This window comes from Myripristis murdjan, chromosome 17 (genome assembly GCF_902150065.1).
Source record: "Myripristis murdjan chromosome 17, fMyrMur1.1, whole genome shotgun sequence".
NCBI lineage: Eukaryota > Metazoa > Chordata > Actinopteri > Holocentriformes > Holocentridae > Myripristis > Myripristis murdjan.
In genome coordinates this window covers 11,120,139-11,148,125 of record NC_043996.1, presented here as the reverse complement: position 1 = coordinate 11,148,125, position 27,987 = coordinate 11,120,139, and the positions used below count along the sequence as shown (strand labels likewise).

Here is a 27,987-nt window from a genome sequence, read left to right as displayed (position 1 = left end):
GCAGCTCTAATTCTCAGAGCATGTAGAAAATAACTTGCTCATCAACAAGTGCTAAAGCAAACAGTCTTAACCTTTTACTGCAGCCTTGAATGTAGATTTGTTGAATCTCTGAACATTATTTGACCTCCATCTAGTGGCAAGGCAGAGAAGACAACAACAAAAATCGGCTGCTGATCAGTGAAGTCCCTGTGTAACAGAAAATTACTTGTTTTTCTAACATTGGTCTAAGAAATTAAACAATGAAAGGCAGACACAAAATAAGCAAAACAAGCACATACTATTCTGTACATTTGGCCTGGTTTTATTGTGAATACCAATTCATAAGTATGGTTAAAAGAGTACATACAAACAGCAGGGTACAATTTTAGACAGAACCTTTACAATAACGATGTTTGTTTCAAACATAAAAACAGGCAGCATGTCATTCCTGTACAATAAAGTTACATCAGGGCTGCAGTCCGACGCTGTCCTGTGGTGCAAAAAGGTGGTGCAATTGTGATGAACTGGCTCATGGTCCCGTGGTTCCAGAATAGCTGCTACTTTGATACTTTCTGCCCTCTTTGATCCAACACATAGCTAATACTGGATGATTACAGGGTTTAGTTGAAGGCAACAACCAGGATACCCAGTCAGAACTCTGAAACTCCAACTTAAATGTCTAAATTGGGTTGCAGAGTGCAGAATGGCCACTGGTTTGCAATTTTACAATTACCAAGCATGGAGGGGTATTTTGTATTAAGGCGGTGCGAGCACAGCAAGGAGTAGCACATTTGAAGGATAATTTCTCAAAGAAACTGGAATGACAATTCTTTAGTCAGATCCACATACAAATTTGCTGTTCAATTATAAATCAATTCAAATTTGAAAACTACTTCATTTTGCTTCTTTAAACAGTGAGGTATGCATCAGCACTCCACATTACACATCAACAGAAAACTTCAAACTAAAAGTTGATTTTTCAATATTTGAGAACACTCTTTCCAAAAGACAAAAAACCTTCAACATAAATGAGCCAATGACAATCCAGAAAAAAACAAGAGTGTAAGAATGTGCTTTTATCAAACAACATTTTCTGATGTATAGACAAGGTGCATTGACAAGATATGGGAAGCAAACTATGATGCCAATATGAAGCTACCTGGAAATCAGCCTGGAAATTTGTAGCTTTGGGAGAGACTGGGAGACAGATGTTTAAAAACCTGAATAAACTCATTTCAGTTCTGTTTCAGGTATAATTTGTTTCAACGTTGGACGAGCTTGATAAAGGAAAGTTTGAAATGCATGGGTGAGATTTTTCACATTACAATTTGACCCTACAATACAATAAGCAGCTCCTGGATATAACTTGTATCAAACACAGAGAACTCTCCACTTCTCATGTGAGCAACTTAAATATACAACTAAGTTAGGCAGAATATCACATATTCCTCTTTTCTCTCATTACATACTCACATCATGTACTGCTTTAAAATAGCATAACAATAATCAAAATATAAATTAAAATGCACTACAAAAAAAACATAGTATCCTTTTTTCAACACTGACTAAAGAGATGCTTTAAAGACATTGGGGAATTCAGAGAGTTCACCCTTTAGTAGCCGAGTCTGTGGTATGAGTCTGTTAGTACAGCTCCTGAGCAGGAGCGCTAACCCTAAGGATCCAGAACTGCTCATTTTAAAAAGGAGGACTCTGCAGTATGACATGGTAAGTCAACCAGTGTAAACAAAAAAGCCCACAAACAAGATAATGCACTCATGCCAAGTACTGTTCCATCTCATTGGCCTGATCTTGTTGGTTTTTGGCAGGTGGGCATTCTTTCACTTTGCACTCTTTGGCTTTTACACTGTTGGCCCCTCTATTCGCCATTAACATCATGACTGCAGAGTTCACCTTTAAGGCTGAGCAAAACTCAAAACGGAACTGTGCTAACATACAGCCCACCATGAGGTCGTCATGTGGCTTCAATACTAGTTCAGTAGAGTATATATACAAGGTCATGTGCATGCTTGAATTCTTCATGTTTCTTTTCCCTCCAAAAAAGTGTCTTCAGTTTTCAGTACTTCTAAAAGATGACAACACACACAGAATGTAGTAGCCTAACATTTTCAGCATTGCTAAAAGTAGTGTCCTTTTTTCTGATAAAAAAAAAAGAGAGAAAGGTAAATGTAACTCAACACCCCTTTCTTTGTGATGTGGGATTAGCGAAGCAGTTGCTAAAGTGGGTGGGATGGCTGTGACATGTTACAAATTTTTTCTCATGTTAGTGTGTGTAAATGAAAATGAATGATCATATATTGCTGAGGCTGCGTGAGCTGATAGTTGCAGCTGAATGTGTATGTGTGCGTATGCACTTGACTTTGTGTGTGTGTTTGTAAGCTGCTTTACACTTGTCCATAACTGTACCTCGGGTACAGTGCTTGTATGAATGTGGAGTGCATGACTGCCTGTATGCTTATCACGCTGGGTCAAATAGTATTTGCAAATACATTCTGTGGTTCTTTTTAGTTTAATCAGGCTACACTTGCTGCCTCAGACCAATTTCTAAATCATCCTCTCATAGTGGGATAATTGTCTAAACTGGATTTTCTTCACAAGGCTATCGCACGTTAAAAGCCAGATTTGGAAGTTATCAAGCTTAAACTGTGATCAAACTCTTATAAAAATCCAACTGAATGCAATTAAGCCACAATATGCAAATAAGCTGTGTGATGACATAGAAGGAAAGACTGGGGGAAAAACAACGTAATGCTGACACATTTAAATAAACCGAGCTCAGGGAGAACACATAAAGACCACTTTCAGGCCAAGTGTGGACTCACAAGATATCTCATTCAATCCAATCTCAATTATCAAACTCAGAAGCGTACCCGTACACTTAAATACTAGGTGGATGGGAACTGTCTGATAGAGCTATACAGTATCTGATAAGTGTAAGTATTTCAAAGTTCAGTTCAGTATACTTTTATGTGACTGACACTATCTGAATTTTTCTGATGCAATAAATCCCACCTAGTCTGGTGCTCTGATGACGATAAAAGAGATGCAAACAAGTATTTACAGCTACTATTTGAGCCAGGACTGGTGTGTGTGTGTGTCTGTGCATGAGAGGATACAGTGAGCTCTGGGGGTCCTATAGCAGTGCTTTCTCTGAATAGGGGGCCTGTTGGGTTTCTGGGGGTGGTATGCTCTGGCCAGAGGGGGCACTGTAGTTTGGTGTCTGAGTCATGCCTGCAGGGTTGGTGCCTGGGGCTGGGCCGGGGGCGCTGGCTGGGTTCTGGTAGGACTGGACGTCTGCCGGTGCCATGTTGCCTGGAGCTGTGCTATAGACTGGCGGCTGACTCATGTACATATGAACATCACTGTGGAAGAGGGTAAAGCAACCTTAATTACCAAAAAGCTTGTATTACATAATTACTGATTGCGGTTGCATCAGTGTAATTACAAACACGTCAACTATGACCATGACATCCCCCATGATTGGCACAACTGGGTGCAAGTTTGTTTATTTCTTTCTTGTATGTGTGATGTGTGACAACTGAGACATTGCTGCTTGAAGCTTGGGGACTTTCTGGCTTGTTAGTAGCACAGTAGTGGACCAGTTAGTTTTATTTCATAAATGTTGCATCACAATGTAAAAAATGCATCACTCCTAGATTCACAAATTTGACCCACCAGTGCCTGAGATGTTGAGCGTGAAGCTTATTGCCATGTTGGCCTGCTGGTGGGACAATCAGATTTATATTCAACATGCCATTCCCCCTAGTTTTGGCCAAAATAGGTCAGCAGAGGCTCAGAAACTGCATGACAGACGGACAGATGGACAGAGAGAGCCCAATCCATAATCCATTGACAGATCTCTGATCATGGGGTCAATTAAGACTGTATCAATTGCTTACTTTACTGATTAAGAATCACCTCTGTCATTATCAGTGAACCTTAAGGGACAAAGGAAACAGAATGTGTTTCAAATCAATCACTAGAAAACAAAGACTGACTCAAAAAAAATGAATGAAAAAGCCTTTTTAAGACTATGTTTCTGTTTTTATCTTAATATGTTTATGCTTTTGTTTTCCTCTTTACTAAATAGTTTATACTGGCAAGTGACAGTATAAGTGGCAGAGAAAGTAGGATGACAACATGGAAAGTTCTTTAACATGGTCAGCTTCGGGATGCAAAGATCTCCTTTATTAGAATTGGAGGCCTGGTAACGTTGAGATTAACTTTCTGTTTTCTGCTCACCTGGGGGCAGGCTGGCCAGGCATGGGGGTGCCAGCTTGAAGCTGCTCCATGGGAACAGCATAACCTTGCACCCCTGTGCCACTCATGGCATACGAACCCGCTGCAGGCTGACCAGGGTAGACCTGTGGACACACCCAATAGACATACACATGCAAAAGTGTTGTAGTGATCTCTTGGGATTTAACAAGGAAAATAAAACATAGTTTGGAAGATCTAAGACAACCTCATAAAGAACCAACCCTTGAACATACTGTTGACACATTCTGCATGGTTAATGAAAAAAAAAAAAAAAAAAAAAAAAAAAAAAACTATGTGAGTTAGACAAGAAGATAACTCTTGCAGACCAGCTCCTAAGGGACTCCGCCAATGAACCTGATTTCATACTGACAAAGGACTCCTTAGAACCATGGATAAAGATCAAGAAGTTCAAAGAACACAGCCTTGATTGCCGAAATAGACATGTCTTCCAATGGCTGAACAAATCAGGACATGTGAGTGAGAAACCTCTCTACACTTTTGGATCTAGTATTGCTAAGCTTCCAGATTAAGATTGTGATTTGTTTTTTTTTTTTGTTTTTTTTTAAGAATGCAGAGATGTCTCTACCAGCAAAAAGCAATCCATCTTAGTATTGACTGTCAAGGTACACAAGAACCCCTGCTGCAGAGGCAAATAATGCATGGGTATCACAATGATACCAAACCAGGCACCACCGATGGAACCAGAACTATTCTTCAGTCTCACAGACTACTCACGCAGCTAAAATGAAGTATTTGTTTTCAGTTTAGGAAACACCCTCATACCGACAAGTAATCCTGAGCCTTTCTGGACAAAGGCAGACCTTGAACATGAGGTTTTGATATTCTTTTCCACAGCAACAGAACTAGTCTACCATGAATGTGGCATCTCTGACCCCAAGATTTTTTTTTCTTTCTCCAAGCTGCCAGAACCCTGAGAAAGCTATCTAATCTGACTGGTCAGAAAAGGCACAGCAGAGGGACGAGCAACTTGTCCAATCAAGCGGCCAAAGCCTGTGTCTCATTTTTCCCTGGGCCATCTGACAAATTCTTACAGCTGAATCCTCCTTAGTGAATACCGTTCAATGTAACTACAAAGAATCATGTCTTCCTGAATCACTGCATTCGTCGTGATTTCATATTTACTAAACACAACTGAATTTCTCAGTACACTTAACTGCCTGTGACATGCTGACCGTACCTGTTGACCTGTGTTGGCAGGTTGCTGCATGTAGTACTGCTGGCTCTGCAGCTTGGCGTACATGGCGTAGACTGGATCTTCATTCATCAGCTTGGCGTATAGAGACAGGGCCTCCATCACCTTCACGTTCAGCTCTGACAGCTCTGAGTGCTTCCTGATATGAAACATACACATTCATAGCAATAGAGAGATTCCTTCCATTAAACACTGCATGATGGCTTGGATTTTGGAGGTGTTTATGTTGGTTATGTGGAAACTGTATCGTTCTCTATTGGCAAAACAGTGATGCACAACTGATGTAATGACTGCACAATGTACCTGTCTATATCCTCCAGCTTCTGGTCAATGAGAGGTCCCATCTGGTTGCACGCACCTGAGAAAGACAAATTCAGTTATGTGGCATCTTTCATGCAAGTCATCACTACTCAATTTTCTTCCACCTTTCTGAACAATTAAGAATGAAAAATATATAAAACCTGGTCCTGTGGGCTGATTTGGTTTGTTTCACTCTCATTCACATAAAGCGTAACTCAACCTCATACCCAAATCTGTGGAGAGCCTGACTTCTACAGGTAAAACGTAGGGTGCCTGGTCTTTGGTGGCTGGTGATGTCACCATCCGGGTGGAGACACCACCTGTCACCAAACAGCAGATACCCTACTTTTTAACATTAGAGGTCTAGCGGCACCGAGATTTGGTTTGGTTACTCTTTAAACTGAGACTCACGTTGCCTCTGAATTCCTTGCCCATATGAGAATTGATAGAGCTCAATTCAAAGCTAAATCAGCTTACCTTCCAACTGTAGTAACTCGACTGCGTCTGACTGGTTGTCTGTGGGATCTGCACTCTGGATCATCTGCAGTAGCTGGTCCATCTTCTCCTGAAAGGTTTTAATAATGTTTATATAGCTGGTACTCTCTGTGAGGGAGGAGCTCATTCACAACATGCTATATATGAATTTAGAAAGAAAATTAATTCACAGTAATTAATCACTTCCGCTTTCTAAAATACAGATCTTGACAATCATTACTTTATTGTTGCATCATTCTATCATCTGACTAAAAAAATAAAGGAAAAACAAACAAACAAACTATAATTTGCTTTAAAATTTTGCTGTCAATCACTAATGAGGGCATCACTTGTTTTTTCCAAATGGCACATCTCATTTTGGAACATCATTGATTAATGCAAGACTGACAATGGGCCTCATTCACCAACCATTCTTAAGAAATTTGTTCTTAAAACCTACTTACACAGTTTTCCCAAAGAATGTGACATTGACCAGTGTTTATTATTTGGGATTTGTTCTTTAGAAAGAACATAATCTACATGCACTCAAGAGCACACTTACTCTTTTCTTCAATTTTTCATTTGTATAATATTATAGGATTTAAATTACAATCATATTTAGATCATTCATATGTATTAACAATTATTTTCATTATTTTACAAAATGTTATGGTCTATTGAAATAAATAAACACTACACTACAATATTTTTTTGGCCTAAGATGTGAGATCAAACCATGTTTCTCCAGATACATAATGAGTAACAGCATCCCATGCATCATTTTTTCCTAGTACACAGCCCTGCAGTCTCATGCCCTTTTATGGGGATTGGTGGCGTGTTTAACTATGCTGATTAGAATCAACTGGCACATGCTTTTGATTTATAAGGACAGTAGGATTCATCATTACAAGAGAGCAGGTGCAAATGATTCTGCAATTTAAGAACACATCATGAATTTGATGTAGACTTTTCTTAGGACCTTGCTCAAAAAACAAAACTTAGAAAGATATTGATGAATGAGGCCTAATGTTATGAAGCTGGACAAGCTCAGCTGTGAACTGTAGTCAGCTCATTACCTCATCTATATATACAGGCTCTGGCTCAGGCTCTATGGTCTCCACCTGGATGTCCTCACTGAACTGCACTGACTTCTTCTCAGTCTTCACTGTGGAGTAAAAGGAAGTGTAAGAAATGCAGCAAGAAACAACACAACTGTACAGAAGTGTACAACACAACGTACAGAGAAGACCTGATGCAGTCAAGTATGGTTGGCCAGAAGCATAAACATTTGTTGTGATTTACAGCAGGTGATCCATTTATTCCTGTCAGTCTACGTGACCAGTACCCTGCTTGTGTTGTTCTGTATACTGTTTCACTAGCGGCATTTCAGAGATAAAAGTATTTGCCAGAGTGGGATCAATAAAGCAATATGGCTAATGGACTAAATGGGCTATCTAAGAAGAGGAGAGTACACAAGTGAATGGAGGAGATATGTGGTTGACTATGTGTATACTCACTCATCTCAGGCTCTGCAGTGAGGTCAGCAGTGACAAAGTTAGAGGGGAACAACCCCACTCCCTGGTATGTTTCCCCTTTCCACCAGTTGGGGTCACTGCAACCAAAAAATAGGACACACTTAGACATGAAAGGAAACTGTAATACATCCACTACCAACTGGATTTTAAGTGCTGCTAAGGAAACTATTCAAAATATATTGGAAAAAATGATAAAATGCCTGGTGTTCAATTTAAAAATGAGCCAATTTTTCATGATTCCTGAAAGTGTCATTTTAGACCTGAAAGATTTCCATCCAACAGTGATGAAATCTAGAGGGTAATGCTGCTCATAATACAGGATGTGTAATAATGTGATATGGGATAATTTTTTTTCACTTGCCTCTATTGACAAGCAGGACAGGTCAAGGTCAACTACAGAACACACTCTGAGCTAGAAGGGGCAGCAGATTGAATATTTGCCAGCACAAGGGATGAGAATCTGAGTACAGCCTAGGCAGTACACCACCATACAGCCCTGAACCCTCTCAGCTACTTGACAAATCCTTGTATGTGTTTTGTCTATTTATTTAAAAGTTCACCTGTCATCCAGGATAGTGATGATTTCTCCTGACTTGAAGGTGAGCTCATTATCTTCAGCAGCTTCAAAGTCATAGATGGCACGGACTTTCCTGCCGTCAGACTTGTGTGAGGAAAGCAGGCTGGAGGCGCTGGGGTAAAGGCTTGACAGAGACGTCTGGGGCTGCTGACGTTGCTCTTTCAATGACAACTCAATGGCTGCACACAAACAGAGATACGTATGTGTCCTTAAAAGCCCTTTAATCTTGCTAAACCTGTGTAACAGATGAATTTGGCATAAATTGCCATTGGATTATAGGAATGTAAATAAAGAACAAATTTTAACTGTGTGTGTGTGTCTTTTGAGGAAAATATCAAATGCTTCTACAATGAAAATGAAGACGAAGGGACTTGTGTTAGCATTTCTGTCATGTATAAATATAGTCTAAGACAGCAGCAAATAGTGTCTAATTCTCATGAGAAGTTTCTTTACCTTTGGCCAAGTCTTCCTCCTCCTTTTTGTTTGTTGTGGTGGAGGGATCCTTTGCTACTAAAGCGGGACTTGCTTTTGCTTGCTCTGCAGCCTATAAACAGTGATTATACAAAGCTTAGGCAATACAACAACATACAACAGAGAAGCAAAGACTAAGAGGCTTCAGTCTGTTTCTCCTCGCTTAAAAGAACAGTTCACCAAAAATGAAAATGCTACTATTGGACCACAAGTGGAATCGTTTACCTTAAAACTACCTGGATTATGACTGACATGCGCATTTATGGTCATATTTTTGCCCTTTCTGGAACTCTAAAGAAACAGTCTCTATTCACTGCAGCTGCTTTGGAGAAGGCCTAAATGAAGCTGTGCCAGCTAACGTGTTACGTTTTCATACAAACCCCAGCATTCTTTAATATGACACGAGCGTGAGTCGATAAATGGCGACGTTCTCATTTTTGCTTGAGCTACTCATTTATGCAAAACTACTGTACCTCCCTTGATAAAAAAACAAACAAGCATATCACCAAGTGTGGTTGATTCTAGCAAAGACTCAACTGATACACCTCCAGTCTATTTCACCAGGTACACCCACCTGGGAGCCCACAGCGGGGAAGGTGACACCCTGCTCACGAAGATTCTTGATCATGGCTGAGATCAGACTGAGCTGGGGATCATTGCGGAAGTCTTCTGCCCACTCCACCATTAGGGCCTTTAGCTTCTCACACACCTTGGGATGGCCCTGGAGACAAAATTATTAAGACAATTTTGAGAAGTGGCTGAATGCAGCAAGATTTAATTTCAAGTGTGCTGTGTCAGTGATTAGGGGTTTTAGCTTGACAACATTAAACTACAGAGGATGAGTGAACACTGAGACGACCACATACCTTATTTAAGACGTTACTGACTTCACTGGCAAACTCTCTGGAGCACACCTCTAAGTGGAATATTTTCCCGCAGTTTGAAACGCAAGCACCAAGTAACTGTTGGACAGAGGGTACAAATAATTAATGACTTGCTAATATATTTAAATTTTCCAATAACTTCTTAGATCAATTTGGTTACTCTACTAGCTAACAGATTATTGAGGGGTTAGGTAAGGTTAGATGACAAGACTGCATGGCGTTTCCCTGTAATCCCCAGTTACACCCAACACAGGGGCTCTGCTTACAGTCAGTGCCTGCATGGCCACATGAGGATCCTTGTGGTTCACTCTTCTCATTATAGAGCGGAGACATTCTTTAGGCCTGGAACAAAAGTTAGTGATAAAAGATTTACAAAGGCAGGCTGTTTGAGATGGAACAATCGAGACAGACACACAATAGATTTGTTTAGCCAAGAACATGACTCACTCACATCTAATTCATCAATAAACACTGATGTGTTTATCTAAAGCTACTTATCTCAAGTGCCCTTTTTGTCCTGAAACCAAGGTGCTCTAAAATGTCGCACAGGTGAGAAAACCTTAAAGTGAACTTTATGGAGTGCGTGATAAACTGGTAAACACTACTTCCGTGTTTTAAGCATATGACAATAAGCAGCACAGTGTGAAATCATTTGAACTAACCCAGTGCGAGACTGCCCTATCTTATCACAGATGTCCAGGATGAGGCCCCAGTCCTCAGCTGTGTTCATCTCACTGGTTGCCTTCTCTGCAGGAAACAAACACAACAGCTGATATTAACAGAAAAGGTTGCAACAGCACAACCAGTTTGCACGACATGTAAAATCACATTTTGACATGGACCAATTCTGCCTTGCTTGCAGCCAGAACACAACAGACACATGAACACAACAGACACATGAACAGTCATTTAAAAATGCCTCAGGCTAATGAAGTGGTAAACCGCCCCACACAGCACCGAGAAGGGAAGGGAAGCAACGCACTGTATAATGGTTTCATACACAACCGCAGCCACTGTCACTTCCCGTAACTGTGCGATATTAGACTCATTAGACATCTTACACAACAGGTGCTGAACAGGAAGGGAGATAACCTAAATGAGATATTTCAGTTACCGGGCGACATATGAGTGTGTCTCAGGTTCTTCAGCACACATTGGACTTTGATAAATCCTACATAAAATTTTGAATTTGTATAAAAATAGATAACTAACAAGTCTTGGTCAAGTTGGTGAATAGGGCGACCGTTATGAAGGCGTTTGGACAGCTACCTAGCTAATGCTACACCTCCACATAGCCCACCGTTAGCTGTCCATCTGTGTAGTTAGCCACACCGGCTAACTGAACTTAGCTGGGGCAAACATTTCAGAAGACACAAGCAAAACACACTCTTAGAAATCTGACACTGACTGCAAGCCATGATGACAATTTCGGCAGGCTGAGAAACAGCCATGTAACGTTGACGCCGGCAACACGGGTCGACTGGCTGTGTCTCGACTTGTAGATGGAAAACACAAACAAAGATAGCTGAGCACAGCTAAGTTAGCCTGCTAGGGCTAGCGTTAGCAGCTACGCTAGCTCCCTCAACTCACCAACATCTTGGTCAAATGGGTTTGTCGTGAAGAGAGGCATCGCTGACGCGTTGACAACAACAGATTCCGCCGCCTCCTTTGGTTTGTCTTTCCCTTTGTCCTTTATTTCATACGATATAAATGCATAGTACCGTTAAGTTCATAAATGACAGATGCAGAGAGCTAATAGATCCTACACAGTCACTCCTGAGCCAGACGGCAACATGCGAAGCATTCTGGGTAATTGAGGGCACGGTGCTGTCTCGACATACTGCGCTGCTCAGCTGTAACTTCACACACTTTCATGTACTGATGTATGCAGCCCAGGCCAAACAGCAGCCCAGTGAACCCCGTGCCTCAGTCAAATTGCCCTTGCCGTAAAAAATAACATGTCATCATCAGGTGATGACGATCACATGACGCTGCCTCATCATGTTGTGTAACTCTTTGATGGCTTTTTTCCACACAATGCTCCCGCGGCTCCAGTACCGTCATCTATCAAATGCAAAGAACCAGCCTATGCAAGAAGAAAAGTTTCACTTCTTTTTCTCTGTGTGCAGTGGAATAAATAGTTGTCTTTAGAAACTTTGTAATCCATGCCATGCTTATTCTAATAACATTTCAAAACAAAAAATAAAAACATAAGTGCTGACTAACACTAAACTAAAAACTAAAACTAGGTTTGAAAAAAGTTAGCTGACTGAAATAAAAATAGAAACTAGACCTTAGAAAAAAAACTAAAACGATATTGTGTACTCACAAAACTAACTAAAAAAAAAAAAAAAAATAGAGAAACTGTCTTGAATTTTAGTCTTTGTCAATTTAGTCAATTTCTCAACACAGCAGGCATGAGGAGGCACTGGTGCTGGTGTTTATTGAGACTGGGACATGACTGGGAGTCAGCTGCCTTCACAAAGTGTTGTGTTTGTGTTTTAAATACCTATTATGAACAAGCACATTATAAGCATAGCATATAGCAAGCATATTATAATTTTGATATAAAAAAAAAACAAACTAATACTGAAATGAATAAAAACTAAACTAAAACTAAACAGCGTTGCACAGTAAGAACTAAAATGAAATGCAGACACACTCTGGAAACTACCTGAAACTAACCAGTACTGAAAACAAAAAATGTAAAAAGAAAAAAAAAATCTGTAATAACTCCACACACCGTTTTCTTCCCACTTTATTGTTATAAGTGATCTGGCCTGATCCATAGGAAACCTGGCAATTTACAGGAGGCATGAGGAGCCTTGAGGTGGATTAAAAACCTACCTCAAACCTCTGTGCCATGTGAATGATAATATGAATTGGTTTACAAAGGTCAATCATACAATCAGCAATAACAATTGATTAAATCTATGCAAAATATAAAACTGTAAAATCTTTTACATATTGTATTTGGCGTAATGAACAAATCACCTTATGATGGCTACATCACAAAAATTACATATTGTTAATGTATGGCTTATATAAGCTTTGTACTGGTAGTCTAAAGTCTAAGGAATACTGTCCTTTCACCATAAAACAGCAGCATTGCTCACTTTGAGCGTCTAATCTCAAATAGAAAAGAAAATAAAAAATGTTGATTTTATTTTGTGACAAATTTGCACTAGCTTTGCCTCATAGCTTTGGAGTTGCATTATTATTTTTATTTTTTTTAAGAGATGGGAGACGTGTTACTGTGACATATTTTTCTAGAGCTTATTTCTGAACATAGTGCTGAATCTGTGAACTTCATCTGTGATAGTATAAAAATAATACCACTTTATTAACAAGATAATTCTCTGATATGGAGATTGTAGTGTCAAAAACCGAGGAGACAGGCAACAGGTAAAACAATAAGATCAAGATATGAAATTCTATCCCAACCAACACTGTCTTTTGTGAAATATTATTTACACAAACAACTGTACAACAGTGGCTGCAGCAAAGAATGATTTGGCATAGCCTGATTAAAAAACTATCTTATGCTTCCATCAGTACAAATACGGTATCAATACAACAGTGGGGTGGCTTTGTGCATTCTCTGTCTGGGCACCATACTGTGGTGCCTTTGTGACAGTGATATAAAGACCAATCCTAGTCTCAGTGATGCTAGACCAGGCTGGGAGGTGCTTTATCAGAGTCCTCTAGTAATCTAGAGCTCCTCCTCATGTCCTTCATTTTTTCATAGCATCTCTTCCTCTCCAGCTTTTCCCAGAGACAGGTCACATTTTCATTGATGGATGCTATAAAACTGGAACTTTCACTGTGGAGAGAATAACAAGAAAACGTGTGAGATACAATTTTACACTCACACGTCTCTCTTATTATAATGAGAATTGTAATAGCAATGTTATTTACATAATCATATGCGAATGTATAGCTCCATCAAAATGATGTAGCTACAATAGAAAATAGACATTCTTTCCCTTGCAAATGATGCAGGTTCTCCTTGGACCAAACTAAATGCAAATCTCCCCAAGTTTCATCAGAATCAGATAGGTAGTGTCTGAAATGTTACATCTGAGTTGAAAAATTTAATTTAATTATAGTGTCCCAATCAGGCCAAATGTCAGAACACAGTGCCAAAATGCATCATTTCAAAAAATCAAAATCAGATCAGCAAAGTCCAAAACTCTGGCATTTGTAGTTCCTCCATGTGGCCAATCAACTGCATTTTTTAACACTGGAACCCAGTGTGAAGATTGAGTAAATTATTATATTGTGTCAGAGAAATGATCTGAACTATTACACACCATCAACCACCCAACCACCACCCCACCACCATCAATCCACACACACACACACACACACACACTATTCCACCCTTGCAAGGTACTGACAGTCAGAGGTCCGTTCACAGATGAAGCCGATGCGGTCAGTGCAGAAGAAATCATTCCAGTTAGCTTCGTGGATAAGACCAGCGCAGTCCTCACCCTCTTCGTGGCCATGGGCCCAGTTATCAGGCTGGCCAGGTTTCCACTTCCTGAGGCAGTAACCACAGGGACAACGCACATGAAAGTTTTCCATCACAAAAGGTGCTTGCCATATAGATTTATGGGAACTCGTTAACTTTAACTGAAAGAACCAACGAATGCAGTTCCATATCACTGGATGGACATCATGCGCCGATAAGCTGATTTCTAATTTTACTGGACAGCCATTTCATTTTTAGCCCAAGTGCTTAACTCACGTGAAAGTGGGTATGGTTCCATCGACCCACTTCCAGACATTTTCCTCCTCCCTGTCAGTCAGGCCCAGCCAGAAGTAGCCTTTTCCTGCAATCTGTCTTCTCACCCATTGCTTAAGTGGAACAAGCAAGAGAATCCATTTACCAGCAATTCAAAAATCATTTTCTATTATTGTCATCATCATCATCATCATCATCATCATCATCATCATCATCTACCTGTTCCTCATTGTTGTTGATAATGAGCATAGAAGATGTCATGTTGGTACAAAAATCGTTGGTCTCATCGAAATTGAATCTCTGAGAACCCGAGGAGAAGTAGTAGCAGCTGTCTCCGAACCCTCTCCACTGGGGTGGGCAGCCTGAAATAAATAATTAATGGTGTTTCACAAAATATCAGCAAAATCAAAGAAAAAGCCCCCCTTTGTTACCCAGATAACATGTAAAGATTTTTGATCATAAATATCTAAAGTAGTAAAGATGAAGGCGATGGCGATACAGATGCATAAAATCAAGGACAAACAGACTCAAAAAAAGCTCAAAAAAAGCTTCTTCCCCAAAGCCATAACCCTATTGAACACAAACATGCACTAACCTTTTTCTGCTGCAAATGCCACTTATCATACACTATTTATTTCATTATTTATAACACTGTGCAATCTTATGAATGATGGACTGAATGTGGTTTTTAATGTGTTTATGTGCACTTCATACATTTAGTACATTTCATTGTACTACATGTATAATGACAATAAATTTGATTCTGATTCTGAAGTGAATATGTTTCATGTGTCAAACCTTGAACATACTGTGTTATTTTACTCACCAGGCACTGGGGTGGTGGCAACAGGAAGCTGAACCTGCCGAGACACAGAGGCCTGTGGCTCTTGAGCTGGTTTTGGCGGAGGTGGTTTTGGGCGTTGTGGGGGCTGAGCAGGTTGAGGAGGTTGTGGAGGTTTTGGAGATTGTGGGGGTTGTGGGGGTTGTGGGGGTGGTGGGGGTGGCGCAGGGAGCCCCGGTAGCCCTGGAGGACCGGGTGGGCCGATGGGTCCAACAGGCCCACGAGGCCCGTCCAACCCCGGAGCCCCTGCTAGTCCTCTGGGACCCTGTGGTCCTTGTGCTCCCTGCGGCCCTGGCTGTCCATCCCTGCCAGGGAGCCCTGGGACCCCAGGCTCACCCTTCTCACCAGGGGGCCCAGGCCGACCTCCAGATCCTCTGGAACCTTTAGGCCCTGGGATGCCACGAGCCCCAGGTAAACCCTTAGGACCTACACCCCCTGGGGGTCCCGCAGCCCCCCTGTCTCCTTTAGCTCCTGGCACTCCTGGAACCCCTTTGTCCCCTTTATCACCTTTTTGTCCTGGTGCTCCCACTGGGCCCTGGGGTCCCTTGTCACCTCTAGGCCCCCTTGGACCTGGAGGACCTGAAAGATCGTAACAGCATGTGAATGATTCCAGTAACCTCTGATGAGTTGTAGCACATATCTGTTGTGCATAGAGATCTACGTTAGAGACTGTAGGACCCCTATGAAGCCCTGTTGCCTCTATAGTGTGTCAGAATGTATTGTGAAACTAAACATGTTTTAAACATGTCTCCATGTTAGTGTCACCAAGACACATTCCTATGCATTTACTGCACTTTTAGTGAGTGTAAAAACAGTAAATAAACTTAAAATGTAAAAGATTTTCCAATCCAGGAACCTTTCTTACTCTTACCCTTCAGGATGGTGAAGTTTGTGATAAGCTGTGAGTGCTTGCTGTCCACCAGCTTCATCTCCTCCATGATGATAGACAGGTTGCTGACCTCTCTGTCCAGCCTAGCTGCCAGTTCATCCTGCTGGGCACGCAGCTCATTGCTATCTGCCTTGGCCTCTGCAACGCTCCCATTCAGTCCCAGCAGCAGGTCTGAGTGGCGCATCACTGTCTCAGCGCAGGACCTCAGGCCATTCAGGTCAGAGCTGATGGCACCAAGGAGCTGTGAGGCAAAGCTCACATTTCCAGTCACCCGGTCCATGTCGCTCTCATGTCTGTCTAACCGCGCTTCCATTTCATCAAACTTGACCGAGGTGGTATTATCATGGTCACGCTGGTGGTCCATCAGCTCTCGCAGGTTCTGGTCATGTCCTTCAGTGAGGGCTGAAGCGTTCTGGATTTGGTTGGTCAGCGAGGTCAGCTGTGCTGCCATGTCTTCCAAAGTATCCCCATTGGCCCGGGCTAAAGCTGAGTTATTGGCTGCCAGCACCTGGAGGTTCTGGACCTTCTCCTTTAGCCAGTCTGTGTCAGCCTGTGCCTGTCTGGCTGTCTGTTGCAGACCCTGATAGTCATTTTTCAGCTTTTGCACAGCCTGGCCTGCATCCTCCACCGTCTTCTGAAGGCTGCTGAGCAGACTGCGCTGCTGGGCCTGTGTGATGTTCAGGGCATTGATGCTCACCTGGGATTGACCCTGCACCCTAACCTGGCCCTGGAGCTCTGACTGGAGTCGTGCAGTGTCTGTCTGAAGGTCATCGATCATGCTGCTGTAGGAGGTCAGGGTCCGGTTGACCCCACGCAGTGAGGCGGCATTGCTGTCCAGAATGCTCTGCAATGAGACGTGGCCATTTTGCATGTCCTCTCCTGTTATCTTAAGTTCATCCAGCGTAGCCCGGTTGCCAGTGGCCCTCAGGGCAACGTCATTAAGTTGGTTCTGTAATGTCTGGAGGTCTGACTTGAAGGTCTGGATTTCACTGGTGGCATTATCTGACTTCTCCCCTGCCTGATCATCTGAGAAAATGACACCAAAAACAACAAATATCATCCCTATTATCAGAAATGAAAAAAGCCACGCATCGTTGAAATATAATTTCTTGTGAATAAGATTCACCTAGTTTCTTTAAGTCTGTCTCCACAGCAGTGATCTTGCCTCCGTAGTTCTGCATGCCCTCTGTCACATTGTCCATTCTCTGAACCACTGCAGGGAAAGTGAATTATGTTATTAATGTAATTAGCTTTTTGTTTTATTAACTGGCAAATACAAACACATGAAGAAAAAATAAAGATTACAACGAAATGGATAGTGTCACAAAACTGTTATATTACTGTTTAATAAAAGGAATTCTTACACAACCATCACAGACAACAAGACACTAACACAGGAAATGCATTTCCTCTGGAATGTGGACTTATATTAACTATGAGTTTCAATGGGGCTCTATGGGGGCCTGTGCTGTTCATTCTATATTAGTTGGTATATATATATATATATATTTCCCCCCTGGATGTTTCCTTGGCTTAATCACCTCAAGCTATGATGATGTATAATTCAGTTCAGAGTATTCAGTTAAGCTAGTTTTGAACACTAGAGGGTGCTAGTGTATTCTGACCACTCCAGTATATCACTCAGGGGAGCCAAACTTTGGATCCAGTATTAGATAGGGGCATGCATTTCCTAATTTTATTGCAATTAGGCAGTTGTTTATCTGTTATCCGATATGAATCTCCATTTTCAACTGGATTCAGCTGAGTACATTTGTAAATTTGACTTCATCGCTTTAAGCAATCACAAACACATGATAAATACCACATTAGAACACTTAAACTGTGGCTTCACCAGATTCCTCTTTTTCTCTCTCCACAACTGCAGTGAAGAGTCTCTCTCCTCTCCATGACGCTGTATTTTTCTATCTGTTTGAGGGTGTGTGAAAGTGGTTAAAAAAAAACTTGAATGGAAAACATCTTAGGCCTTTGTTGTCATCATTCCAGACATGGAAAACACGAAGCAAAAACATGCTCTCAGGACAAACAAAAGCACAAGGGCCTGTTTCAAGTGGCTGATAGTCAAGTATCGGGAGCAGGAGTACACATGGGAGGCCAGTCAACTCCCTGCCCCTCGTCTGGACCCTCCAATGAACTTTCTCTCTCAATCTCGTAATCCAATTTTATTTGTCTTTCAGGGATCACAGAACTCTTTATTAAATCTACTCCAACTGATCTACACCCTTAGTGCTGTGGCCTTGACCCATGCACTTCTTAATATTAGTGACTCCCTGTCCCGTTATCAGTAAAGCAATTCAACCCTATCCACACAATGAAGAAGCAGCAAAATGCCTACAGTGCAATGTGAAATGTAAATGCCTTTAATTTCTAACACTATATCCCTATCTCCCTGGTCTCTCTCACAGTTCCCTATCTCCACTCTGCCCTTCTTTCCATCTTCCTCACCATCTACCCCCACTTTTCTCTGTATTGGGAAATGAGGCATTACAAGTTGTATAATGATGCTATTTTGAATAGGGCTTACTGGCTGCATACTATGACCCTTAGTATGAGCCACATAAGGCAGTTACCCAACCTGCAGATTATGCTGGTTGAATGTTGGAGGACCAGGAGGAGGTGTGATGAATGCCCACAAGCATGCATCGGTAAGCCTGGTCTTTATTATTTGACATGAATTTCTCCTGAAGCAAGAGTCAAATAAGCTCTGACTCAACATAACTGGGAAGTACGCAAGATTACACAAGGTTATTTTAGCCAGTCATTATGAAACTGAAGCTTACCACTCTGAATGGAGAGGCCTAGCAGGTAACACCAATAAGGCAACAATCAGCAACATAAACTGAGTGCTAAGACTGAGAAACATCTATGGCATAGAGAGTTGTATTTTAATTAGCTGTGGTTGTATATATGTCACATTTTTGCATGAAGAAACAGATTTTTCGATTAGAGTTCCTTTTGAAAAGATCTTTGAGTTGAATGGACCTAAGCTTTTGAAAACTATAAAGGAAGATCTTAAGAGATGGACAACAGTGCCCCTGATGTGGGGGGAGAGCAGAATTCATTAAAATGAACTGAAATTATCGCCTCTCATCTTTTGTTTTGTTTTTAGTTTTTTTGTGGAAAACCAGAAAACCTAGAGTAAGTCTGAAAAGCATACCATCTCTAGACACAAGGGTGGGTTAGCTATACATGTGTTTATGTATATTATCTATCCTGGCAGATATATCATGGACTATCATGGGCATACAAAAGACATTGTGTAGAATGCAACAGGAATAAGTAGATTTCTGTACTCTCCTCTCTCTGCTTTTACCTGAAAAGTAATAAAAATATTTATAATCTCCATTCATATGCGGTAGCTAAAGAACTTCACCAACATCTTAGTATTTCTGGCCTATCCCTCCCCTCATGTCCAGTTTGCATGAACCCCTTATTTACTAAGCAATCACCAACTAAGTATGGCAAGAAAATAATATTATTACACTCTTTCAGTTGATGTTGGCATCACAAATTAAACGACTAATTTTTTTTCCCAATACAGCTTAAAACCATATTAAAGACACTACATGTTTAAGGGTATTATCCTCAGTCATAAAGATTCTGTTGATAAGAAACTGTTGGAGACAGTCAGTCATGAAGGAGTGGTTTCTAAATCATATAAATTATGATCCCACACCACTTACAACTCTTGTACAGCGATTAAGTCACAGCGGGAGAAAGAGCTGGGAGTATTTCTCACCACAGATCAACGGGAAACAATTTTGTGACGCTCAAATTACATCTTGTGAGGTGCAAAGTTATCAAGGTTAAAAAAAAATATAGATATTTAGATCATATATAACTCCAGAAAAATTTAAGAAAATGCATGGAATGTAACGCAATGTTTTGAATTTATGTTGGTGTGGCTGTAGTGGGACAGGTATACCTACTACTGTATACACCTCAATTGTGGGACTGTCCAGCAGTAAAAAGAGTTGAGTTGATGTTCTACATTTCTGAAAGGCAGAATGAGCAGAATTTGTTGTTGTGCTTTGTAAATCCAGCATTAAATGTTGTCCCCTCCTCCCTGGCTAAGTTACCTGCTGGCCGGCAACCTACCTGTCCCACAGAAAACAGGCCATCACCTCGTCACTCTTCAGTGCTCACCAGAGGGTGAAAGCCAACCTCTGATTAAGTCTCACTGTGGAACGAGCTTTATCCGCTTGGTGTTTTGCCTCACTACATTTCTTTTTTTCCACAATCTGCATCTGCAATATTCGTAGCTTCCTATTTGATGTCATGCTATCAATCTAACACTGCATGATACACACACCAACACACACTTCTACTGGCTCATAAATGTTGTTTGAGAGGGATTATTTTGTATGAGTCTATACATTGTTTTTTAGGAAAATCCTACTCACTTTGCCTTTAAATTATACTTTATGTGTGTTTTTTGACCAGTGAGGTAGATGGAATCAGTTCACAAATGATGCAACAGCTGATTGGATTAGCACGTCTCTCGCTGAGGACAAGACTCATCCACTGGAGAGTGGAAAGTCAGGACTCAACTGTTTCTTTTTTTGAGAACTGGCTCAAAGAATATCTGGACTTTGTCTCAATGTAACAAGCAGCCACAACTCTTCAAAACTTGGACAGTGGACATGAAGGTCCTTAGACTTCAGTTAGGTCATTCTTGAACAAGTTACATCATCATCTAGATACACATTCTTGTGGAGATTTGTTTATTGGTGGAGATTATTATTTTATTGTTTTTTTTTTTTTTTTTCTGTATGTAGCTCAACAAGTGAATGATGACTGACTGCATTTTGCATCCAGGTTGCTCTCTAAAATATGTAAAATCTAAGTTGAAATAGCATGGAAATGATATTTGTGTTAAAATGATATGGAATTGATATTTATGTGCAGTGACATAAGTAAACAAACTGCTAGTTGTTGGGTAGGTGTCCTGTCCATCTTTTCGGGATCTTGGTGCTGGGCACCTGACTTTGTGCGGGCTTCCCCCTTCTTTTGTGTGTGTGTGCGTGTGTGTGGATGTGTATATGTATGTATAGTTAATTTCAATTAACAAAAGGAATAGAAAACAAAACCAACTAAATTAGCTGTGGTTGTAGGTGCTATGTGTATATGCTGTACAACAGAAATACAAGACACAAAACCCACTTTCCACTGGTTTGTTGCGAAATCAAACAATTTTGGACACTTGCAGCCATTTGTGAGTCAACCTGTGGTTCATGAGACAACAAATTGCTACCAAGCCATAAAATCTCCTCCGAGTTGTTAAGCCAGGGTGGTCGCTGCATGGTCATCTGGTAGACATTATACCCAAACCATCAAATTCACATGGGCTCCATGCTAACCAAGAGCATCAAGTGCCTCCTGCAACAATACAAACAGTACTGGCAAGGCATGATCTGAGCTTGTTGAGCATTTATTTTATTAATCCCTCATGGGGGAAATTGTTTTTGCTGGCTGGTTGGGGTCAGACAGGTTGGGGTGCCCCTGGAGAAGGTAAGCGTTCAGTATTTGGCTCATGGATACTTTCACAGGTATGGCTTTCTGTTCTTTCACTTGGGGTTACAAAACTGCACATGCTGCTTGGGTCTACTCGTTGTACTCTAATTTATCATGATCTGTTAGGACATGTTTAATCTGGGACGATACACAAAATGCATTCCATGGTGATAGCCATGGAGATACTATCTAGGATGGTTTCCTGTGTCTATGTAACACAGCTTGTGTTAGGATTGATAAAGAATAGTGAAAAGAGTCAGAATAGTAAAAACGTTGCAACAAGGACAACATTGCATAAGAAATGTGTTTCCTATCCGAGGCTTTGTTTAAGCTCTGAAAAATAGCAGCTCAACTGAGAATAAACAATTAATTCTGTCAAGGGAGTCTCTGTTCAAGTGGTAAATCTTGGAGAGGCTGGATCTCTCCTGACTTGGCTGGATATAGTTTTTCATTCTGTTGCCAGTAATGTGACTATTCAACTAACATCAGGACTCAGAAAAAGAGAGAGAGAGAGAGAGAGAGAGAGAGAGAGAGAGAGAGAGAGAGAGAGAGAGAGAGAGAGAGAGAGAGAGAGAGAGAGACAGACGACAGACAGACAGACAGACAGACAGAGAGACAGACAGACAGACAGAGAGTGTCTGTTGGGGGTTGAGGGGCGTTGGCTATGTCAGTTAGGAATTTAAGGCGATAATTCTCATTTTTTACATCTTACCCCATACCTCAGTATGAACCCATAAATATTATAACTGTGAAGCAATAATTTACACTGAGCTGGCAACAATGTGGAAACCAAACCTATATGAATACATACTGAGCTTACAGTAGACACAAGCAAGTCCTATGAAGGATCCTCCTGCTGCTGCTGCTGATGATGATGATGACACATACATGCATCTGCTAAGACTGATGGCCAATTAATCTCACACTGAAGACATGTAACTTCACATGTGAAACCATCACTGATGTACAAGAGCATCAGGTTTGATCCTCCATGCTCCACTGATGGTTAAAGTGTTGAACTCAACATTCAGTGGATGTGCATCCTCATGGGTGTCATGGGACACTCCTTAAGATCTTGGGTGTTTAGGTGAGAATAAGTCAGAACATGACAAACAGCCTTTGGCAGGGTGAGTAGACTCAAATGAAAGGTGTGAATTTTATTTTTTCCACTGGTACTCTTTTCAGAGTTTCTAAGTTATCAGGGTATCAGCAGGTTTCAGAAAGCCGAATGTCAAACTTTTTAATGCTATCTGGAACTGAATTTAAAATCAATTTGAAAACAAAATGAAGACAAAAAACTCACAAGACCTGCTTATTTCTGATTGAACACAGTTTTTTTTTTTTATTTTTTTTTTAAGTTTTGAAACTGTTAATGGGCATAGTAAAATAAAAGACAACAAGAAATTAATTGTTGAGTTATACGAGGTGCCACTGTGTTTAAGATAAATACAAATGAGAAAACAACATATAAATCATTGATATACAATAGGTCTTATAATAATTTATCTGTAGACAATTTTAAAGCTTTTCCTGCAGTCCTTCATTTCAGCACTAGGATGGGCAGGTGGTTGAAGGACCATACCAGTGATTTTGAATGTTTGGCCAATTCACCTCAATTTCCCACATTTTTACATTGCAACAAACCATTTTGCAAATCATGCAGGGATGCTAAAGGTTTCTCAAGCTATAACTGAAATCCCTCTATTTTCAAATTTGAATTTTTTGTCGAAACACCCAGCTTATAATGTTCTGCTTCTGTGGCTAACAAGGTTGTCACCAGTCATAAACCACAGAACTGATAACTGGCTGCGGTCACTCTGCCCCAATTTCTGCCCCAATTTCAAGTCATCAAAACACAACAGTGCTGCTGCTTTTGGGAAAACTAATGTGGACGACTTTATTACAGTGATGGAGTCTCTGAAAGTTCATTTTCATATCATATAAATGTGAAGTTTACACATTTTGTGGATATTTGGCTTAACATGGAAAACCACTGGTGTAGTCCTATAAGACACTGTCCTTGAGATCTAATGGGTGTGGGTTCAAAACCTTGACCTATGAGTCATTTTACTTTTATGATATACCATCAAAAATACTGCCTAGATGCTCTACTGTATGAAGGCAATGCAACTGCTTTATTATTACAGTTCGGAGCTTCTTGCCTGACTTTCTCATATTTGAGCAGTTAAGCACTTAATGTAAGATTTCATAGCCATGGATCTCCACAGTGCTACTTGTGCTAGAAAAACTGTCTATGTCAGATCAAAGTTACCTTTCAAACCTCATGAAAAACAGGCAACACTTTCATTTCATAAGGCACTTGTATCTTTGATTTCAATCTCTACTTACCTTTGTATCCAAGCACAGCCACTGCTATGGTGAGCAGGGCACACAGCACATAGAGCAGTGCAATGGCCGCCCTCAGTGCCCAGTCATTTTTACACTTGGTGCACTCCGTGCCCTCCTGGATCCCTGCAACACACAACAGCATTCATGTTAATAGTCGATGCATAAAGGTAAGGAGTGCTTCAGGTCATGTTTCTTCACTCTAAAGAAAGAATGTAATGTTGAGAATCAGTAGTAATGTAATTGTGTAACTGGAACAAAGAGTTTATAAAAGCCTGCCAGCTGTTTCATTCAAAAAATGACATTTTTTCCCTTTTCATCATTGACTTGAGTTCTGCATTTCTAAAGAAGAACAAGCTGTGCCTCTCTTTCGCCAAGTGTCAATTGAAAACATTTGCCCTCATGAATAGGCAAGAGGACTCACTATGAAACGGAGTAGCTTTTTTTTTTTAGAATACAAACAACTGCACATGTGTTAGCCATACGGCAGAAGGGACAGAAACAAAACAGAAAGGCACCATTCTCGTTTTTTGTCATTCCTCATTGTCCCTCAACCTCAAACTACCTCAGTGCAGAGAAATGATTAGTCATTCGCAATACTCATCTTCACTGGTCCGGAGCTAGTTCCTTGAAAATCACCCACACTATGTGATGCTTAACATTATGGATTGTAATATGAACAGGAAGTTTGCTTGACTTCATGGAAACTGACCCAGTGGCCTCTGGCAAGCAGAGCGAGAGGGCAGCTGGTATAGTCACCACAGGCAATAAAGCACTTTCTGTAGCTGGACTAGTCTTTTAATCAGATTTGCCTGGGGAGGGAGAATTTATGGAAACCTGTAATCCTATACCAGACAGGAAGCTGACGAAAGCAACGGTTTTAGTCAGAGCAATAACAATGCTTTGGAAAACTATGAATACACTTCAATTGTGCTAATAACAACCAGATCTTGAACTGATAGTAACCTGAAACAAGACTTAAATGTATTTCTAAGACACTGCATGGTTCACTGCATGGAATGAGTTTTTTTTTCTTTTCTTTTGTGAAATAAACACTTTTTTTTAAGCAGTTTGGTTGTTTCCCCATGGCAATTCAAGGTCATAAACATGATACCGTGAATGGTGGAAATGAGATCAACAATTTGCACAAGAAATTCCTGAGTTGGACCACTGCAGTCATGTTTCAAATTTGGAACAAAAATTATGCTCATCCTTTCTAGTATAAAATGGAATGTTGATGGATCATTATTTCCTCATGAACCACTGCAGTGATCTTGAAATGAACAAATAGAACAATATCAATTGCAATATAATGCATCATCTCTGTTGATAGCAGAGAATGTCTTAAAGCAACATCATCCACGAAAGGCACCAGGCTGTTGGCAGAGATGTCCCCCACGGTATTCTGGGTATTGTTTCCACCAGGAGAAGCTGCAGACATTCCACAGCTGGACTCACATCCTCATTTGACTTCCCCGTCCAAACAGTATCAGAGGCCTGGCTCTATCTCCTGGCAGCCCTTTTAACCAGCTAATCTATGGTCAGTCACGTCATTCGTGGTGGGACTGGGTCTGGAGCCATAGGAGGCTGCTTCCCTCTCAGTCAGAGATGGGCCAGACCACCAGAGGGGCAGATGGGGGTTTGGCCTCTCAGCCTTGGACCCACACATCTGTGAAAACATCATGGCTGACCGCCTCAAAGAGGCCCAGCCGTGGACCCAGACGTGGATACGCAGGCCACTGTTGTCCTTATGTGTACTGAGAGCTTCATGTTCGGAGAGCTCGATCAGAGCCCCCCCACCAGGCAGCACCACATGCTGCTTGAAGCACAACATCACACCGTGTAAACAAGCAGCCGGCAGTCTGAAGCTCTGGGTCAAGAGCAAGGCGGACGTGGTATTTCTGTGTGTATCAAAGTTAGGACCATGCTTCAAAAACACTTAGTGGCAGGGATCACATGTGTGGGTAAATGGGTATGTTGTTTGTTGTTCCTGCAGGATCACTGATGCACAACTGCATTCTCATCATCCCAACCAATAGGATCACCCTGACTTTCAGTATGCCTGGTGTTTCGCAACAGTTCATCCAGTAACATCTTTGCAAAACTTGGTAGCACAAACTCAAAAGAACAGACAAACCTATTCCACCAACCCTGTGTTTTTCTACCCAGGACTTCCCACACAAAAACAAGTGGGTTACAGTGTTTACACTAGCACAAGTCCTGGACTGCATATTTTTACCTCTGGGTCAACTAGTGTCACAATCTTCCTGACTGAAACATAGCATTACAGCTACACTATGGACATAAGTCAAGGTTTGATATCCAAAAGATGGTGATGTATTAGTAATTTATCATATTGCACGGCTTAAAGTTACACTAAGGTTAAGACTGTCTTCCTAAAATTTGGCGCATGTCCCACAATTACGCCTTAAACAGGCTGCAAATGAACAGGGGGCTTGTTTACATCGACGCTGCTGGGAGCTGAAGCCGCTAATTACCCAGGACTGTTTCAGGGTCCAGAATGCAGGACTGAGATGCAGGCTGACCTGTTAACACTGACCTCAAATCCCAGATGATATTGGGATTTTTAGTCCAGAGAAAGGTTGTATTAGGGTGAGAATGTTAAAAATTGTCAGATTGTGTGATGGGATCTTGCCTTGCTAAATTGTGCTGCACTTGGACTTCTTTTCAAGCTCATGTGGTGTTTAAATATTGTATATTGGTCAGTATGTCATTATTGCCTGCTGTGTTCTTAGTAGTTACTGAGTCATAACCACATCTTAACATTAGCCATACTCCATGATTATACCTCAAACATTATTACACTGCCAAAACTTGTTTAGAGTCTACAATTTAATACAGGGTCACATGATCAGCTGTTCCCCAGCCTGTCACTCTGAACGACATCTTGCCCACAATGTCATTTTTTTTTTTGTCTGGGACGGCAAAATTGTAACCAAATTCAGCCAAAATTGCTCCGAGTGTGGTGAGTTTAACCGACAGACAGAATAACTTCGTAGCGCACGGGTCTGAATGAGACATTTTCTGTGGTCTCTCTGTACTGAACTGAACTGTTAATAGGTTGTCAAACAGACAAACACTGTCTCTGTTTAGCTTTGACAAATAAATCAACTGGGTCTCATATCAATTTTACTGTAGGTGTGGGCCATATAGTAAATGTTTCAATGGCTTTTTTTAGCATATTTGGCTGAGGTTTTGCCACATAGGACTTTACAGTAAGTGGCAAAATATTAAGGCAATCATAATAAAGGATTTCAACCATTAAAGATCCCTTTTTTATTTTAAAATAAGACCAGAGAGCGTAAATCACATTCAAACATCCTGACTATGTGAATAACTCAGTTCTGATAAAAGAGCATCATATAGAACTTTAAGATTCCAAGCTCAAGAGTGTTTTTTTTTTCTTTTTTTTTTCTTGGAAAATATGATTTGAGCAGGCCTGACTGACATATCCGCCTTCATGCACCTCATTACTCAATAAGTGTCAAATGTCATATTCATAAAACCATTGTGGCCGCTCGCTGTCTGTGCATGAAATACCACAGTACATAAACATGCTGACACATACATATCATGAGCTAAGTGAAAACACACTGGTAACCCAACTGGCTTGGTGCAGAGCACAGGGGGGCCTGAGCTCTACAGGCCACAGAAACTGGACTGCAGCCAGGGCGTCCCAATCAACAAGCTGGAATCTGGCCAGACAATCCCCAAGAGGTGAATAAATACCAGAAAAACCTAGAGGGAGCGGAGGTATGGAGGAAGACACTGTGTTTCATATAGTATTGCTATCAGGTGAAAACCTTGTTCTGCCAGTTCTGACGGTTTCTCTGTTTTTGCTTGAATTGATGGTTTATACAGCAATTCATCAGTTAAGCTTTGGGCTGTGGAAACCCGGTC

General features: G+C 41.0%; 2 protein-coding genes across 2 annotated transcripts in view; both read right to left on the bottom strand.

Moving 5' to 3' along the window:
* Window positions 1-280: 280 nt before the first annotated feature.
* On the bottom strand, window positions 281-11,657 carry stam (signal transducing adaptor molecule (SH3 domain and ITAM motif) 1). The gene is made up of 14 exons (XM_030074433.1): window positions 11,302-11,657; window positions 10,374-10,458; window positions 9,978-10,053; window positions 9,694-9,789; window positions 9,402-9,548; window positions 8,810-8,900; window positions 8,340-8,535; window positions 7,762-7,856; window positions 7,321-7,409; window positions 6,248-6,335; window positions 5,774-5,828; window positions 5,456-5,609; window positions 4,240-4,361; window positions 281-3,359 (listed from the first exon to the last, which is right to left on the bottom strand). Exons 1-14 carry the CDS (start codon window positions 11,339-11,341, stop codon window positions 3,131-3,133), a joined length of 1,563 nt encoding a protein of 520 aa, XP_029930293.1. The 5' UTR covers window positions 11,342-11,657; the 3' UTR covers window positions 281-3,130.
* A 794-nt stretch (window positions 11,658-12,451) lies between these two features.
* colec12 (collectin sub-family member 12) overlaps window positions 12,452-27,987 on the bottom strand; it is a 32,340-nt gene continuing 16,804 nt past the window's right edge. Inside the window, exons 3-10 of the mRNA XM_030073661.1 lie at window positions 24,070-24,192; window positions 17,315-17,401; window positions 16,171-17,214; window positions 15,285-15,878; window positions 14,678-14,820; window positions 14,462-14,571; window positions 14,112-14,254; window positions 12,452-13,534 (exon numbers count right to left, since the gene is read on the bottom strand). Of these exons, the coding sequence (XP_029929521.1) occupies window positions 13,515-13,534; window positions 14,112-14,254; window positions 14,462-14,571; window positions 14,678-14,820; window positions 15,285-15,878; window positions 16,171-17,214; window positions 17,315-17,401; window positions 24,070-24,192 (2,264 nt within the window). The 3' untranslated portion in view covers window positions 12,452-13,514. The remainder of the gene's footprint in view (window positions 13,535-14,111; window positions 14,255-14,461; window positions 14,572-14,677; window positions 14,821-15,284; window positions 15,879-16,170; window positions 17,215-17,314; window positions 17,402-24,069; window positions 24,193-27,987) is intronic.